General features: G+C 36.9%; 2 protein-coding genes across 2 annotated transcripts; one reads left to right on the forward strand and one right to left on the reverse strand.

The window, feature by feature from the left end:
- Nucleotides 1-2,896: 2,896 nt before the first annotated feature.
- Nucleotides 2,897-11,598, reverse strand: TGH (SWAP (Suppressor-of-White-APricot)/surp domain-containing protein). Its single transcript, XM_086227992.1, has 16 exons — nt 11,332-11,598; nt 10,625-10,715; nt 10,431-10,525; nt 9,783-9,886; nt 9,004-9,065; nt 8,828-8,902; nt 7,800-7,951; nt 7,517-7,592; nt 7,332-7,418; nt 7,110-7,187; nt 6,299-6,443; nt 5,586-6,075; nt 5,089-5,361; nt 4,881-5,009; nt 4,462-4,674; nt 2,897-4,138 (listed from the first exon to the last, which is right to left on the reverse strand). The coding sequence occupies exons 1-16, from the start codon at nt 11,464-11,466 to the stop codon at nt 3,365-3,367; spliced, it is 2,979 nt and encodes a 992-aa protein (XP_086084118.1). The 5' UTR covers nt 11,467-11,598; the 3' UTR covers nt 2,897-3,364.
- Nucleotides 11,599-14,739: 3,141 nt separating this feature from the next.
- NF-YB13 (nuclear factor Y, subunit B13) lies at nt 14,740-18,112 on the forward strand. Its single transcript, XM_086256648.1, has 6 exons — nt 14,740-15,042; nt 15,166-15,227; nt 16,062-16,151; nt 17,014-17,108; nt 17,317-17,385; nt 17,715-18,112. Exons 2-6 carry the CDS (start codon nt 15,173-15,175, stop codon nt 17,874-17,876), a joined length of 471 nt encoding a protein of 156 aa, XP_086112774.1. The 5' UTR covers nt 14,740-15,042; nt 15,166-15,172; the 3' UTR covers nt 17,877-18,112.
- Nucleotides 18,113-18,222: the final 110 nt, after the last annotated feature.

Here is an 18,222-nt window from a genome sequence, read left to right on the forward strand (position 1 = left end):
GGATGAAAATCTCCAAAAAAAAAAAAAAAAACCTCATTTCTCTCTTTCCTTAAACCCCGCAGAATCCGATCTCAAGCTCACGAATCGCACGAAGAGAATCGCATATGATGAAGATTCAAGCTCACGATGATGAAGATTCAAGCTCATGATGAAGATTCAAGCTCACGATGAACATCGCAAGCGCAAGAACAGGGGTAACTAAAAAAACGGTGAGGTAATTAATGTTGTTGATGTAGGAAAACAAAACAGGGGTAAACCTGGTATAATTAAAAAAATTAAAGTCAAACGTTTCTTATTAGAAGTTGACTAGGGGGTTTACAGAGATATTAAGTGTTAATAGGGGGTTTTGAAATAGTTTAATAAAGATTGGAGGTTTTGAATTAATGTATATCAAAATAGGGTGTTTTAAATAGTTTACATTTAATTTAATTGAAAGGAAAAAAAAATCAATTTAAGCAATCTACGGAACACAACTCATTCAGAAAAAAAAAAAAAATTATATGTTGGATTCTACATCATCTTGAATTAATGATACTAGATAAAAGGGGAAATTACCAATTTAGTCCATTTATTTGTTCTAAAGTCTCATCTTGGTCCACGATTTTTTTTTTTGGCCAACTTAATCCACTAACTGTTTGACGTTTGCCAACATAGTCCATTCCGTCAAAATTTCAATAACGGCCGTCAAATTTAGGGGCAAAATGGTGAATTCATATCCTTAAATGTACTATTGGTCCACTTACTTTCACGTTTTTCCCAAGTTGGTCCACTTTCTTTTCGACATTTACCTACTTGGTCCATTCTATCAATTTTGTTATAAATTCTGTTAAAATGAAGGACAAAATTGTCTTTTCATATTTAATAAATTTGTAATTCTATTTCTAATTTTAAAAATATTAGAACTAAAAAAAAAACCCAATAATTAAATTTAAAAAACAAAAAACAAAGAAAAAAAACCCATCGTAAATCCCCGGCCAAACCCACAAACCCCAGCCACCCATCTTCCTTCCCTAAACCTCATTTTCTCATCTCCAATGGCGGAAGTAGAAGCTCCTAGTGTCATCGCCCGAGGCTCCAATGGCAGAAGCAGAGGCAGATCGAGATGGGGTGAAGTCGACGATTGGCAAAAAGGGCATATCGAAAATGGATTTGGCTGCAAATGAAGAAGACGAAGCTGGATTTGCACATTCAGAGAGAGGGGAAAATAGAGAGAAAGAGAGAGAAAAAAAAATAGGAGAGGGGGAAGAGGGGGTCACTGGCTAGGTGTGGTGGTAGGGCCGGGCAGAAGGTCAGTGAGAGGGAGGAAAGGGTGGAGGGTGGTGGGTGGTGGGTGGGTGAGTTGCCGATGGTGGATAGAGGGTTGTGGGTGGTGGGTATGGGCTGGGCATAGGTTGGAGAGGGGAGGTGATGGTGGGTTTGATTTTTTCTGTTGTTTTTTTCCTATATATTCTTTTTTTCCAATTTTTTTTTTGTTTTCTGCAGGTGAGGGTGGAGATGGTGGGGAGGGAGGAAGGGCTACGGGTTGTGGGTGGAACCTAGGCTTCTTGTTCTTCTTTTATTTTTGTTTTTTTTTTTAAATTATTTTTATAGTTGGGCATGAGTGAAGATCATGGGAAGTTGTAGAATAAGAAAGAAGGTGAAAAAAAAAAGTAATGGCTATGGGTGTGATCAAGGAAGAAGAAGAAGAAGAATTAGGGAAAAGAAATGGCTATGGGTGTGATCAAACAACAAGAAGAATTTGGGTTTATTGCTAATGGATTTTGGGTGTATGCAACTTTGTTTACCGCAATTAAATGGACTTTGGGTTTACTGCATAATTTTGGATTTTGTGTGTGAATTGAAGAAGAAAAAGAAGAACAAGAAGAAGAAAGAAAAAGAACAAGAAAAAAGAAAAAAAATTTGTGGGGGCTGTTATTTTTCTTTGTTGATCGATCTAAGGGTATGGATGTTTTTTCTTTGTTTTTTATTTTTTAAATCTAATTATTGGTTTTTTTTTTAGTTCTAATATTTTTAAAATTAGAAATAGAATTAAAAATTTATCGAATATGAAAAGACAATTTTGTCCTTCATTTTAACAGAATTTATAACAAAATTGATAGAATGGACCAAGTAGGTAAATGTCAAAAAAAAAGTGGACCAACTTGGGAAAAACGTGAAAGTAAGTGGACCAATGGTACATTTAAGGATATAAATTCACCATTTTGCCCCTAAATTTGACGGCTGTTATTGAAATTTTGACGGAATGGACTATGTTGGCAAACGTCAAACAGTTAGTGGATTAAGTTGGCCAAAAAAAAAATTTGTGGACCAAGATGAGACTTTAGAACAAATAAATGGACTAAATTGGTAATTTCCTCCTAGATAAAAATATGAGAAAAAGGAGAATGAGAGGATCATCTTCCTTTGTTATTAATTGAATCCATCTAAAGTCCACCAGTGTCTTTGTTTTCTTTTTGTTAATCAAAGTTTAGCAGTTTAGTTTGACTCACAGGTGGTACAGTCTCAATGAAAAAGTCAAAATATCAGGTATTGCTGTCTATTTTATGTGGACGTATACCAAGTATCATGGATAAATGGGGTTCTATGACAAAACCCCTTTTTTTTTCCCCCTGTTTTCTCTGAAATTGCCCATGTCCTAGAAAGCAAGTAATAATCTCGTCTTTCTTTTTACTCTGAGACTTCTGAGTATGAATTTTATTGCATAATTGCATGACCTATTTTGAAATTAAAAAAAAGCTTATTGTACAAAGATTGTTTTGACATACCATTACCCAATCAACCCGACATGTCGTTCATTCAACGGCTCTCAAGGAACGGCCTATTACCCTGTTTTAATGGATCAGCCCAATCCAGCCCAAACGATTGTGGAATCTTATACAACTACCTCTTGATAAGGAAAGCAAGCATCGGAACTGGAATTCTAAACCGAGTGACGGAACAAAAATTTCTCCTAGTGGTAAATATATATTCCCACCAAGGCATTAACTGTACATATATTACGTCCGAACTTTACATCAAACTGCAGTAATATTTCAAGCATATAATCATATTGGTATTTCTCCCAAGCTGTTCCTATTGGCATCCCTCCCTCTTAGTCTTTAAGATTTCAATCGTGGATGTACGGATAATGCAAGATGCATCCTACTCGCCATCAACCAAAATCTAATTTCAATGAAAAACCTCGAAATGGAGCAAGAAAACAAAGGTTCTCCCATCAACTGAGCAATACAACATAGGCTCTCACCCAGTCATCATCATCCCGAATCCTATGCAAACTGACATTCCAGCTTAATGATGTTCCTTCTGTAAATTTTGCGATTCTTCCGCGGCAACTATAGTTGCAATATTAAGTAGAAAGTCGTGTTCAGCCCCTCCTCTTGTGCTTATCTCTCTTGGTTTCTGAACGTTCCTTCTCATGGCCATAATCAGATCTACTAAGGGAATCTCTGCTTCTATGCTTATGATGTTTTGAGTGTTTTCTGCTACTACAGCTCTTTTCTCGAGAAGATCCTTTCTTTCTCCTTTTAGACCTAGAACGGTCACGGTCTTGATGACCACTGGATGAATCACTATCTGAATCACTGCGTCTATGCCGATGTCTACTAGAGCACTTTTTACTCCTTTCATCTTCTGATGATGAACTGCTGCTCAAATTCTGGTGCCTCCTTGAGGGTGTTTTAGCATTCCTATCCTCATGAGGTGTTTGTTCCAAAGTATTTTTATCAAGTTGATTCCCAAAAGAACCAATCTCCGTGTATTTGCTATTACTTCTGGCTGAGCTACCCTTCAAGCTACCATTAACAGGTTCATTTTTTTCACATGTACCATCTTGAGAAATCTGCTGGCTGTGAGGAACTTCAAGAGTGGAAGGCTTATTTTCAAATGGCAGGACATTGGAATTTCCTGAACTGGCATTGGCGGTATCTTTGGGAGGAGCAGAGTTCCTGGCTTTGTTTGTTGAGGAGGGCAGCTCAGGGGGAACCTCTAGGCCAAGTTCTTTACCCAAGGATTCCAAAAAGTCACCTGCGATCAAACGGTTTAATGTTGTATTAGCTGCTTCAACCTTCTTCTCCAGATTACCCACTTCGTTGCGAATAGAGGTATTCTCTTCATCATCTGAATCATCAGAAAAGATAGCCTGCACGGAAATGAAGATTGTCATGAGGCATGTAGCATATTACATGTAAAAAAGTAACTTTTGGTTTTGTGTGTTTATAAGCAAAGCATTAAAGAAACCACACACATGTCTGACAGGTATATGAGAACTGGCAAATATGTAGCTCTATTATTGGTGAAGAGTGATGAATTTTCCAATTACAACATAATAGGTAATATAAGGCAATTTCTTTTGGTGTGATTTATACATGCAGCTCTGCACTAAGCAAGAAATGAACTAAGAAGTGCACCTCCATTTATGGGGAGTACTTTAAAAATAACCATAACAAGTTGGGTTTAGAATACCTTGTAAAGGTCAACTGGCCTCTCAACATTTTCAACCTCAACTCCACTTTCCTCGTCACCTACTTCTTTGCGTATTCCTTGGGTGTCAGATTGAGGCACAAGGAATGAGTCTCTCTTTACAATTACATTTTCTTCTTCTTTTGTGGCTTTTACAGAATCTGATGTGAAAATGAGATTTTCCATTTTGGTCTTCATCCGTGGAGCTGGTGGTGGCTGCAAGTGGAATAACATATTTAAGGTATGATGTTGAGGAAAAAATTGTGCACTATGTACAGCTTTTCTAATGGATCAACTGAATGATGAAGAAATGTATTTCATGGCTCCATTTTGAGTTGAGAGAGAGAGAGAGAAAGAATTTACCAAGTGGATAATGCAGATAATGAAACAGAACAGGAGTTAAAAAGAAAGTATATGACTACCTTCCCCATGTAAGGATCAATGAGATCAAAGCGTTTGCATAAAATAGGTGAAGGACGCCATTGATATTCTGTCCGTATTAAGCGAACTTCCTTTGTGATTGTATCTTCAGCTTGAGTATCTTTAGCTTGCTGTTTTCAAAAATTAAGAAACCAATCTGAATCCACATATACAAACTCAAAACCAAAAATTACACCAGTGAAACCATACCACTAATCCCCCATAAGTAAACTGCACCCCTCCAGCAGATAACTGTGATGTGGAGAGTTTGCCTTCTTTACTCCATTTCCCTTTCTGTATTGCCTCAGCTGTAGCCTCAAAGTCCAATCTCTCACGAGCACGAGCTGCTTCTGACATATGACTTGATCCACCAGACTCAGTAGATCGAAGCCCTCCTTCGTACTTTTCCTTGAGAAACCGCTCAAACCTTTCTTGCTTTGCAGGATCATCTTTGAAGGGTTTTGCAACTTCCAGCATCTCACTCTAGATTCAACACATAAAACAAAGTAAGAAAATCTACAACTTCCACTCTCTAGAGAAATATAAACAACCTATCCCATCTTAGGTGTGACTAGGGAAGGGGGGAATGGAGCGGACCCAGACGGAAGAATCCACTTTTGTTAAGCCATACTTCTCGAAGCAATTTTTAGATAGCTTGTTAACATAAACATTTGAGAAAGCAGAGAAGCAAGATGTATGGTACTCACGTATAATGCAGGTTCAGTAAATGTATCTGAAAGATTATATTGAAGATGAATTGCATCTGCAGAAGCAATGGATGAACTTGAATCTTTAGAGCTCCGTTCCAAAGGCCTTTCCCCTAAAATTTTTCCACGACTCTCTGCTGTCATCTTCTGCATGCTTGGAGACATTCTACCACCCAACTGCTGCTTAGTTTGATCACCTCGCTTCTGTTGCTCCTCCCACAGCTTCCTTGCGTAATAATCATGGCCATTCCCTCCAACAAGAAAACTAAACAATGGATTTGATTGATTTTTCTCTCTGGAGAGATCCTCAAATAGTTTACCACATCGAGCTACTAAAGTTGCAACCCCATCAATTAAGAGTTTCAGATTATTATCCTCAGGAGGAGGGACTTCTGGGGGACCAGGATCTCCAAGTTTGTAGCCAGTCTCAAGAGGCCCAGGAAATTTATGGTGGGGTACAAAATCCTTTGGAACTACAGGAGGATCAAATCTGGGGCAAATCCCAGAGTAATAGTTAGCTGTTATATATTCAGCAAGAATAGGACAAATAGAGAAATAAGAATATTTTTATTTATTTAAAGCATAGTTTTATTTTGGAATGGACTCATCCAGAAACATGCAGGAGGCTCAAATTTTCAGCATATCACATGTATATAAACTAATAAAAATAAGTGGGAACTTGTATGCACCATAAAACTAAAACCTCCAATTACCTTTCAAGCTGGTAGTCAGAATCTGATGCAAGTCTAAATCCAGAGAGAACACCCGGTTCCTTTCGAACAGACTTTTTCTTACTATCCGTGATTGATCTTGAAGGCTCATCAATATCTTCAATATAAGTCTCCTCAAAGTCATAACCTGAACAAGTACAATTGAAAAACCTAGAGCATCAACAAAGAATCATATGTCAACAGTAAGTTTCAACTGAAAAAACTAGAGCATCAATAAGGAAGGCTGAAATGAAAGGTGTCAGCCAGCCATACGGTTAAATCTGTTTGCATCATATCAAAGGCCTGAAAATGAATTCCACCGATAGATCTAATCACAATAAAATTATAACTATTTACCCCAAGCATCAGTTTCAATAGTGGATTTTGTCAGGAGGGTTGGGGGGGTGGGGGTTGAACTATTTCTTATCCAGACAAGAAATAAACAAATAAATAAATAATCTAAACCAGCATGTCATAATATACTTGAGAAACTTCACTACATAAAAGCCTACAAATTAAAAGCAGCTTCTCAGAAATAATATCCTACAAAATTGGAGGTGGGGGGAAGGTATAGAAAAGAACTGAAGGAAAGACCACATAACAAGAAAAAAATTTCAACTAACTAGGCAATATGTGGTCCAATTGAAAGGGAAGAGAAAGCACTGATTCACTCCATTAATCACATCAGAGCAGTTTCTTCCACAAAGCATAATAGGGAAAGACAGTAGAGTGATTTTATGCAATGAATCCATGCGCCTCTGTAACACCTATAAATTACTGCCTATATTTGATTATTCATGACACCAACACTAACCAGAGGCATAGACATCCTCATCTTCAGCATCAAGTTCTTCAAGTGCTCCAATTCCAAAACCAGGAGCAACCTTTCCTGCTGATGAATAACAAGCCAAATCAACCATACGTTGAGACAACAATCTATGCAATAAAATAAAATAAAATAAACAATGAAAGGAGGACAGAGCCTTAAATGATAAAGCCAAAAACGAATGCCCACTAAATGAATCATAAATCTTACACTTGAAACCAAAAAGATTATTGTTCATTGAAAGAGAACTTTTATATCCAAGACCCCTATTCTCAGACACGCGTGACCTTTTCTTCTCTGAAAATAAACAATTAAGAAAGAATAGTTGTTAGGATATGTTGGATAGCTAGTAATCACAGACACCCAGTTTGCTTTGAAAAAAAAATAAAAAATACCTCTAAACTCAGGAGCATGCTTATAAGGATCAAAACCTAATCCATAGAGGTCCTGCTTTGGGTAGAGTACATAAACCTGAAGAGAAAGATGTGAGCCACAAGCTTTATTGCTATCAAACATATAGTTTCTGAAGATCCATCCAGAACTGAAGATATCTACTCGATTTACTAAAATTTAAAAAACACTGAGTGCAGATATGATCACCAATGTAAGTATATAAGGTGGGAAAAGATATGGATGAAACTACAAGGGGGAAGAAGAAGAAAAATAAAATTTACTTACAGGTGTGCTTTGTGAAGATTGGACATCATCACTGGCAGGCTGCTCAATATAATTCTCAAGTTCACCATGAGCAGGCTCAGAGTCTGCAAGCAATGTTTTTGCATCGTTGGAAGAAAATGCTAAGAAAGCTTTTCGAGCTTCCCTTCGTGCATCTGTAAGTAAAGACATGAAGTAAGTTTAAGACATGACATAAAACCCTCAACTAAGAGAAATCATATGGAACTGCATAATTGGCGTGGTGTGGACTTACAGCCTAACAAAAGCTCATGTGAAGGTTCCATCATGAAATATTTGTAAATTATAAAGTCAAACTTCAAAAATTAAAAATAGGACTCCTAAACGAGTAAATATTTCTTTTCATGAAAACTTCTAAAGTTAGAGTTAGTCAATAGAGGAAACATGCGTCCTATACTGGGAGAATACTTCTTGAAGTTTCCATGAAAGCTTCTCTAAAATGAGCCAAGGCTTGCAATAACCCACCACGGAAGTGCTCCGGATATATCATGGAAATTTAACATTTTTTGACATCTTCATATGTTTTGACATTTTTTGACATTATTTAACTGAAGCCAGTTATCTCATGTCCCATCCCTCCCACTCGAACACTAAAGAGAAAAACTAAGTTGACAACCACCTCTGCCATTAATAAACTGTTACAGTTAAGCAATAACGTTTGAGGACAATGGCATATTGAATAATGTTTTAAGAAGTAAAAGTAAGAGTGTAATATCAACATAAAAACCAACAGCGAAACAATCTGGTCAGCCAGATACCAAAGCGAGCTAATAAAACATACTAATATTGTTTTCTAAGATAAATTCTGCTAATTCCATACATGCTATACATATGCCAGATATGCCATATCTAAGGTTACAGCATGGCACCTCATACGACTGTTCTAAGATCTAGGTTAAAAAATAAAGGCCCCCTCATATTAATGAACAAGAGATTAATACATGTCAGAAAAGAAGCAAGAGCAATTAATTTGAAAACAATCTTGAATTTGAATTAGAATTTGCAACACATACCGTATGCTGAATTAGCATGTGAATCCTTAATTGAGCGACCATGCCGCCATCCCATCTTCAGCAGCAACTTTACACCTAATCAAAAACAGCAAAGAAAGGCTAAAAGATGTCCAACTCCAAAAAAAAAAAAAAAACACTATTTGAATAATTACTAATCCAAAAGTACCAAAACAAACCTATAGAATCTGTGGCCGGAAGTAGTAATTCATCAGGAACAGGTCCAGGAATAGCTGATGGCCTATAATACATGGAGAACAGGAGATAAAAGTTAGAAAACCATGCATGATATTCAAGGAAGAAGAGTTTCAATGCTACAAACATGAAAACAAATGTAAGAACAATGCAGTGCAAAACTTCACCATATGAGCCACCTAAAGTAAAAAGAACATAGTTGCTATACTGCAAAAGCCTGTGGAGCCTGTATAGAGGTGCTAAAAACAAATATAATTTCTTAAGGTATTTTTTAGTTTGACATGCAATTCAAGATCCAACATCTTTTTCCGTCACATAATATAAGATACTGCACATCACATCTCCATAAAAAAAAAGTTAAGAATGGTCAACAAAAAAGCATCTTAATATTATTTGTCACTAGAAGCATGCCGAGTTCAACTATTTGCCCCAGTTGAGAACTTGGTAATAGATCTTATTCCTCTAACCAGAAAAACTAATTAAAAAAACATTTATTATTCTACTCTCAACACAAAATTTCCAGGAGAGAGTGGGGGACTGGAGGTTAAGACTCCACAGAACTTTATAAAAGTTAATTTTGTTCTGCAATGCAACTAAATCACTACAATGCAACCCTAAAGTTAGGCTGCAAGGAAGAGTAGCATGCAGAACCTTATTATTTTCATCCAAATGAAATTGTATTATTAGTCATCATTCATCAACTCAGTTGACAATTTGACATGAATAGTAATCAACCCAGAATTACAAATGATCAACACTAAACCTTTTCTGTTGTTCCTTCTCAGCTTGTTTCCGAGCATGTTCTGCAGTTGTAAATCCGAATGTATCAAACTGCAAAGATGTCCCTAAAGATTGACCTTCCAGTTCCTAAATGTGATAAGGAGGAAAATTACAAAGCTGAATTAGAATCTCTAAGTAAAATCATAGTTACTGACACAATAACTTCATAATCTCATTTGACGCAAAATGTGAAGACTATTTTGCTAAATGAATGTATGAGAAATATATAACATTGTTCAAACAAATATGCAGTGAGCAAAACATACTGAAGATGATTTTTATACAAATCACAGTTCACTTGACTTCTTTATAACAAGAGACACAAAAGTAAAAGGAAGTTTCCCCAAGAATTGTAATTTCAAATCACACTTTTCAATTTGTAAGTTTTGTTCATACATTCACCACCATTTAAGATTTTGAAATACACCACATAAAGTTTGAAAAGGTTGTATGATTTTTCCGACCACTAGATCTTCTAAAATCTAAACACGTAATAAATATACAAATGTAATTGACCAATTAAAAAATGCCAACATTGACAATTTTGTAACATATTCACAGAGTTGAAAGATATAACTAAAATTGTTTGAAATAAAACTAGTATCCAGGTGAAAACGAAAATAAAACATACGGCTTTTTCATCTTCATCTAAAAAGTTCAAAATGTCCTGCTTTTTTACTTCGGCTCTGTTCTTCCTAGATGACACAAAGGATTGTGGTGTCCACCCTGCACATTTGTTTCACATGGCTTAAACCATTAGCTACCCTTGAAGATTCTTAGGGAAGAAATAACACAAGCTAGTTCAAAAGGAAAGTGTAGCAATACCCTCTTTTGAGCCCACTGTATTGAAATAGCCAGCAGAAAACCCTCCGCTAAAGGCCCCATGAAATCTTCGTCTGCCTTCTTCATCTCTAACCTGGAGACCAAAAAATCAACAGAATAGTGAACCAAAATTGCCCGTTTAAACATCATCAGACACATACCATTATACCATCCCTATTATCAATCAATGAGCAGAACCATTGAAAAGTTGATGAAGGTTGAATTCCATGTAAATTACTATTTATATGTGCCATTAGAGATCTTTAAATTAAGTTCACATCAAAATAGCATGATTCCACATCCCACGTGGGTTACTTGGAAGTATTGCAATGCACGTATTGAGCCAATTATCGACTTTAATGTTAAACGACGAAAGGGAAAACATGCCATTTCAATCTGCACTCCATTCTCCAAAATAAGTCCATAATTTCAAATTCCTTCTCAGACTTTCTCATTAACCAAACAGAGTATTTGAATTACCAATGCCAAACTCTTCCTAATCTCATTTTCCTATGAAACCAACCCTTCAATAAGACATAGCACCACTTCTAAGCTCAACATAAGTGATACTAAAGCTCAAGTGCCATACTCCAAAAACATAACGCTCATATTTCTCGATTTCTTTCACTGTGTCGAGCTTTCTCACGAACCAAACAAACGATAGAAAAGAAATAGGAGGGAAATGGAAAAAGTAATACGCGAGCAAATACCTCTTGCTTCCAGGGAACGAGAGTACGCAGGTTACCAGAGGCCTCGGCAACGGCCTTCTTCTTGCGGCTGTTGATGTCTTCCTCACGCTCTATCGGTGTTCCGTAGAACAAGAAATCTTCTTCGTCCGAATCCATTTTTCAATTAATTACTTAAAAGTCTTGAAAATTAAGGGCAATGCTTTGTAATCCAAAATTAGGGTTTCCAGAGTATTGTTGCAGAAATAATGCAGAACAAGCAACGCAAAAGCCCTCCGGGGAGAGCAAGGTAGAAGAAAACGAGAGAATGAATGTTACCCCATGAGGAATGGACTCGGCGGCCTACCCACTGAGCATGGGTCGGGCCTTGTATGTGCTTTTAGGCTCGTCAGCCCAATCCTTTGAGGCCCGATATTTGGGCCGAAGTATTGAGAGTGTATTTCTGCTGGATTGGATCAAAAATACAATGTTTAGGGATATTTGGTAAGAGCATTCCCAATACACTTCCTCAATTTTAAATTTGGGAAAAAATTGTTATAAAACACAACTCCAGTCATTTCTTAACAAATTTCTTCAAATTTGTGATTTCCTTAAAATTTTTCCTAAATCAAGATAAATGGGTGAGGCTCCCCAAATCTCCAATAGTCATATTTTAAACTAAAAACCCAAATAAAAAAAAAATATTTAGGGAAAATTTCAATTTTAGCATTGGAGAGACCTTCTCCAAATTTAACTTTTTTTTCCTAACTTATTCTCAAATTAGAGAAAAATATAGAAGAATGATTTAAGATGCTCTAAGAGATCAAAATCAACATTGTAACCAGAAAAAGATGATCAAACTTAAGGGATTCATATACAACAAAATAAATCAATTAAATTATTATGTATAACCATTATGCTGCTATTAAGATATGCTCTGGGTGTGTGGGCAGTGCATTCGTAACACATTTTAGGGCCTCCAATAAAAATTTTATGGCCATTACGTAAATAAGCAAATACGCCTTATTTCTTGTTATGTTTTGGCCATTTTGGATAGGGCTGGGTTTTTGTACTGCGAAATCGAAAATTACCGAGAACTGTTTGACACCGAGCCGAAAAACAACCGAAAATGCGGTATGCCGAACCCATGGCAGTGGTTCTTCTCCGAGCCTACATTTTTCGGTGGCGGTGGCGGTTTTAGAAATCTCAAACCGTCGAAGTACCGACATACCGATACGGCTCTGAGTTTGCTTTTTTTTTTTTTTCTTCTTCTTTTTTGCTTCTCTGGTTTTTGGTGCAGCTTCTTCTTCTTCTTCTTCTTCCTGGAGCTGCGAGCTCCGGCCTGAGAGCTCCGACTTGCAAGCTCAACCATAGCCATGCTTTTTCTTTTTCTTTTTGCTTCTCTAGTTTTTAGTGCAGCTTCTTCTTTCTTCCTGCAAGCTGCAAGCTCCGACTTGAAAGCTCAACCACAACCACCAACATCCCACAACCACAACTACCACCACCACTAACCCACAGCCACAGCCACAACCACCACTAACCCACATCCACCGATACAGTAGAGTACCGACTGGGTACCGTCCGACACCAAAGTACTCGGTAATCGTCCACCGTCGGTACGGTGTCGGAGCCCAAAACCTCCCTCTCCGCCCCTATCAGTCGACACTCGGTATTGGTGTTTCGGTACGGTTAGCTTACCGAACTCACCCTTAATTTTGGGCTTTGGTCTTTTTTCAATTAAAAAGGTTTTTGTTAAGACTTTTTTTTCACTGTACAAGCTCATCCAATGGGTCTCCATTATTTTATTTTGCTAAATGTGTAACCAGTGTCTACGTGGAGTTTTGTTACTTTGGGTTATATAGACCGAGCCTTGTAAGGTATTTTATGTCCTTTGTATTTTGGGTTTTGCTTGACCGTTATGTGAAGCAAGCTCACTTTTTAATGACAATGATCTCCGGAAGAAAAACTTACATGGAAGTGTTCTTTAAGGACTAAGTGTCTTACCGTAGATTTTCTGTAGCGTATATATATATATCCCCTATATTTTATTTTAATGATAATGAGACATGACTTGTAGGATTTACTCAATATTATAATTTGATGATTGAAGTCATTTAATTTATAAGTCTTTATATAAGAATCATTTTTGCAAAAAATTTGATAAATCATAAACTATTAAGACATCAAATTGTGATTGAACAAATAGATAAACATAGTGATTTCATAAATACTTGAAATGATGGTCCTTTGACCAAATGGTTAAATGATTTTCGATTTGTTTAATTTTTTGCAAGGATTATTCTTGTGTAAATACTTTGAAAATAGAAGGTTTTGATCATCGAATTATAATGCAAAATGGGTCTCACAAGCCATACTTTCATTATGTTTAAATTAAAATGTACCTTAACAAAATGGTTATGTATATATATATATATCTATATATACAGGCCCATTCAGGTGTGAGATCTCACATTTAGGCTTATTTGTGGTATCCTTCATGAACCTCACTCCACATTGTATTTCGATAATCATCGAAACCGTCTACTTTTTTAGTCTCCATTGAAGAATCGTGCTTGCAAAAAATTAGGTTTATTGGAAACTATTTGACCGTTGATTAAATGATCACCATTTCTAGTGTTTATTGAAAATATGTTGTTCATCTATTTATTTAATCAAAGTTTGATAGCTTAATAGTTTTCGATTTGCTTAATATTTTGCAAGTATGATTTTTGAATATAGACTTAAAAATAAACTGTTCGAATCATTGAAATACAATGTGAAGTGGGCCCCACATTGGGATTCACTTGAAGCCCCCTATATATATATATATTTTTTTTTTTGGTAACCGACTGTGTCATGGGCCAGCTTTCGCACACAAAACTAGTCCCTTGGGCCGGTCAAAGGCAGACAATCCATGCCGGGCCTATGGGATTCATAAGAGATTTTACCTCCTTTGCTGCCTGGCTCCAAGGGTTGAACTGGAAACTCAAACTCGGATGCCTGGATTTACAGCTACACCTCCGAACCAACTCCTCCAACACCTTGGAGTTCCCATATATATATAAATATATATATATATTGAATGCTTGACACTCTTGGTTCAATGATTATTTTAATGTTTATTTTTAGAAATATATAAAAAGGCTTTGGTTGTAGCATAAGCATAGGGCCTCCTAAAGTTTTGGGCCGGCGCTGAGGAAATGGTATTGACAAACCTGACTCAGTCTTGCTCCGATGCCAATGCTAACGGGCCTAGCCCAGTTTAAAATACAGTTTGTAAATACAACACACCCTTGTTTGAGTGTTTCTCAATTGGTCTACACGCCATTGGCTCTCTTTTCATCGAACGCTTGGGAGATGGAAACTAGAACTTTCACTAACTCACATCTCGCCCATTATTAAAAGAACCGTCCGAACTTAACGTCCGAGGACGCGCCCCTATCTCACGTGCACTGCACCCCCCAACCACTTGACCGTTACAACACGGATGTCGAAACGCCTCAACAACGCGTCAAATGAGCGCGTGGTGAAGTCGTAAATCAACGCGCTTTAGGGGGATTGTTTGCCCTAATCGCCTGCGAGCGAGATCTGGCCCTCTTATCCTGAAGAACCAATGAACAAAGTCCTCGTCTGATAAATCCATATATCAACCATGTCCCTCCTCCTGATCTTCCTGCAACTCGGATCGTCAATCGGTTGAATCGTCGTCTAGACGCTCAGATTCACGCTCGGTCCCCGATTCGACTCAGTAACCCGGTGAGTCCAATCTCGATTTCCTCGAGAAGCTTCAGATCTATAATATTTTCTTCGATCTATACAGTTCTCATAGTTATACATATATGTATATATTGATTTTTGGGCTTGTTACGGTTTACGCAGGTTAAAGATGGAGCCGATGGACATCATCGGGAAGTCGAAGGAAGACGCTTCGCTTCCAAAAGGTAGATTCATATTTTATATATTTTTTGTTATAATTTGTAAGGTTATTGTTGTTAGGTTATCGATTCCATGATTTTTTTTTTTTTTTTGTAATTTATTGTTATCTTTTAGTCGGTGAGATTCAGCTATTTTCTTAGTATGAACGATTGGAAAAATCGGTTGCCATAGGGTTTGGGGTGTTATCACTGTTAATGAATTCATAAGTGATTATTCAGTGAGATTACCGCTGTACTTTGCTTTGTGACGTTGGTTATGTAAATTAATTTTTTTAAGTTTTTTTAAATTAATATTTGACTAAATTCTGTAAATTGAATGAAAAACTTCAAGGGGCTTATTCATTTAATAGTTAATAGCGAGCATCACTGTAGAAACAAAGAATCAGAACAAAAGGTGTAGACTAATTGTTTACTGAATTAGATGGGTTTGCGGAGTAATTTCAGCTGGATGTAAGTAAATATGCAGGGTTTGCTCGTTGGTTATGGGCACTGCTTCCGAACTAGGAGGAGCTGAAACTATGTGTTTAGGTCAGTCATTATGCTGGGTGCTTGAACCGTTTCCTCATGGAGAATAGTCAGCTTTCTTTTTTGTGCTAATTTATGTTGAATCACAACCTACACCTATATGTATTCTGTGTATGTAGTTGTGCAGAATAGTTGCACCAAGGCACTGAGTAAAGTGAAAGCTAGTTTTTTGCTCACTGTGTCTAATTATACATCATTATAACCTTTTACCCCTCATTTCAAATCAGAGTGTCAGTGCCTAAATGACATATTTTATTTGTTCACTTTGAAGAGTTTGAATACTTAATGATGAAATTTATGGTTTTTGTTTTTCAGCAACTATGACGAAAATCATTAAGGAGATGTTGCCTCCAGATGTACGTGTTGCAAGAGATGCTCAAGATCTTCTGATCGAGTGTTGTGTAGGTGAGAATAAATAAATAGTTTGGAGTTTAGTTTTTTTTTTGGGACTTAATAGTTTATCTTTAGTTTACGTTTTTCATTTGTACATATGTATACACATGGTCACATACATTGACAGCTATTCAAATGTGTTGTGTGTGTGTAAACCGTACTGGTATATTGTTATTTTTCTGTGTTAGTTCAATTTGGATTAAGTTTTGTTATAATGGTAAAGCAACTAATGTTTGTATCTTGGTTTCTGCTTAGTTCAAAGCCTTACCTGCATGTCAAACCTAATAATTTCAATGAATACACATCAAGATGCATTGGGGATTCAATAGTGAGGTTTATTAGAATAGACATGTTTCAGTGGAATAAGTTCGAACAAAAAAAAAAAGTTCTTTTTAGGATTTTGAGGGGTTTTTTTATATTCATTATGACATTTGGCCGAGGGAGATTTGAACTTGGAAATTTGGAGGAGAGTGTGGCTACTGCCTAGACTATGCTCCCACCATTAGGGTTTGAGGGAAATTAATTTAGACATCTTGACTTGTGGAAAAAGGAATTTTTAACCTACAACACTAGTAGCGAGTAGGTTTAAGGGTTATTTTCTGAGTTTGGGTTGTTGAATGAATTTTGAACTTTGAGTGACATAATTAAGAGTTTGCAAGTCAAGGGTAATGAGGAAGAACATACAAAGTGCTCCCCTTCTCTCTCCCTCCCTCCCTCCCTTCTGAGACTGCCTTGAAGAAGTGAGTTGCAAGTCTATTTAAAGCATTTATCACCACATTGAAACAGTTGCTCCATAACTTTATGATTTTCATTGTGCCTTTGTTTCCATGCAAGTGTTTTATCAAGTAATTGAGACTCTTTCATGCCTTTGCAGAGTTTATAAATCTCATCTCATCGGAGTCTAATGAAGTTTGTAGCAGAGAGGAGAAAAGAACAATAGCACCTGAGCATGTACTTAAGGCTTTACAGGTTTTTGACCAACCCATATGAACATATTTTTTAAAGTTTAAATTTAGTTCTTGTTTTTTGTGTGGTCCTGTGTGCTAATCAACTTATCTGAACATTTTCTGATTTTAAAGAACTTGAACCCGTTATACTTATCAAAGCTAGCAATGCATTTCTATTCTGCTAGTCTCTCCGTCAAGGAGCAATGACATTCCTTCTATTCTGTTATCAGGTTCTTGGGTTTAGTGAATACATTGAAGAAGTTTATGCAGCATATGAACAGCACAAGCTTGAGACTGTGGTAATTGTTCATCACATTGTCCTTTTTATGCCCATACAAGTTTTGCAAGACTGAAGTTAAAACTGGACAACAGCAGTTTGGTGAAACCGTGACAATTACGGATTGACCCTTTGTGTAGTTGGTTTAACTGCCAGTTTTACAGAACCATTGTACTTGAGGCACTGTTAATTTTTCCTTCTTACAACGACCTCTCTCGCTCCCTCCCTCTTTTCTCACATGTGCGCACACATGCACACACACAAACACACTTACAACTACTGCATGCATCTGTCATTAAATTGTCAAGTAATGGTGAACTATATACTGATGAGAGTGGAAATTCCTTCCAGCATGACATATCAAAAAGTGTCAAATGGGGCAACGGAGCAGAGATGACAGAGGAAGAAGCCTTGGCTGAGCAGCAGAGGATGTTTGCAGAGGCGCGTGCCAGAATGAATGGTGGAGCCACTGCGCCCAAGCAACCAGACCCTGACCAAAGTTTAGATAGCTAACTTTAGGATCTTTATTTTTCTTGAACGGTAGGCAAGCATCCATTACTCGTCCATTTGTGCTTCTAATATCGCTTATAATATGTACAAAATCATTGACTAGTTTGCTCATGCACTTTAAGTTGTATTCTCTTTTGGATCCATGTCTATAAGTTAATGTAATTAGTACGAGTTTGTCCAAATCCTTGTGTTAGAACTGTATGTAATTATTTGGTTTATCTAGTTATATTTTGGAAAAAGAGCTGTGTTGCGTTCTTTTGGTGCTGTTTCTCGGTATTGATAGAGGTGTGTGTGTGCGCGCTCTTCCCTTTTGCTTAGCATGGTGACTGTATTGTATCTGTGCTTTTTG

Source organism: Dryas octopetala, chromosome 9 (genome assembly GCF_963921425.1).
Source record: "Dryas octopetala chromosome 9, drDryOcto1.1, whole genome shotgun sequence".
Taxonomy (NCBI): Eukaryota; Viridiplantae; Streptophyta; class Magnoliopsida; order Rosales; family Rosaceae; genus Dryas; species Dryas octopetala.

Bases quoted from the DNA above. Each gene is read 5' to 3' on its own strand.
- NF-YB13 (XM_086256648.1), top strand. From the start codon at position 15,173: ATGGAGCCGATGGACATCATCGGGAAGTCGAAGGAAGACGCTTCGCTT. The intron at 15,228-16,061 runs GTAGATTCATAT...TTTGTTTTTCAG, and splicing joins AGACGCTTCGCTTCCAAAAG to CAACTATGACGAAAATCATT. The intron at 17,109-17,316 runs GTTTTTGACCAA...TTCTGTTATCAG, and splicing joins ATGTACTTAAGGCTTTACAG to GTTCTTGGGTTTAGTGAATA.
- TGH (XM_086227992.1), bottom strand. From the start codon at position 11,466: ATGGATTCGGACGAAGAAGATTTCTTGTTCTACGGAACACCGATAGAG. The intron at 9,066-9,782 runs GTTTAGTGTTGA...CATGTATTATAG, and splicing joins GAGAAGGAACAACAGAAAAG to GCCATCAGCTATTCCTGGAC. The intron at 6,444-7,109 runs GTTAGTGTTGGT...GTACTTGTTCAG, and splicing joins TGAGGATGTCTATGCCTCTG to GTTATGACTTTGAGGAGACT.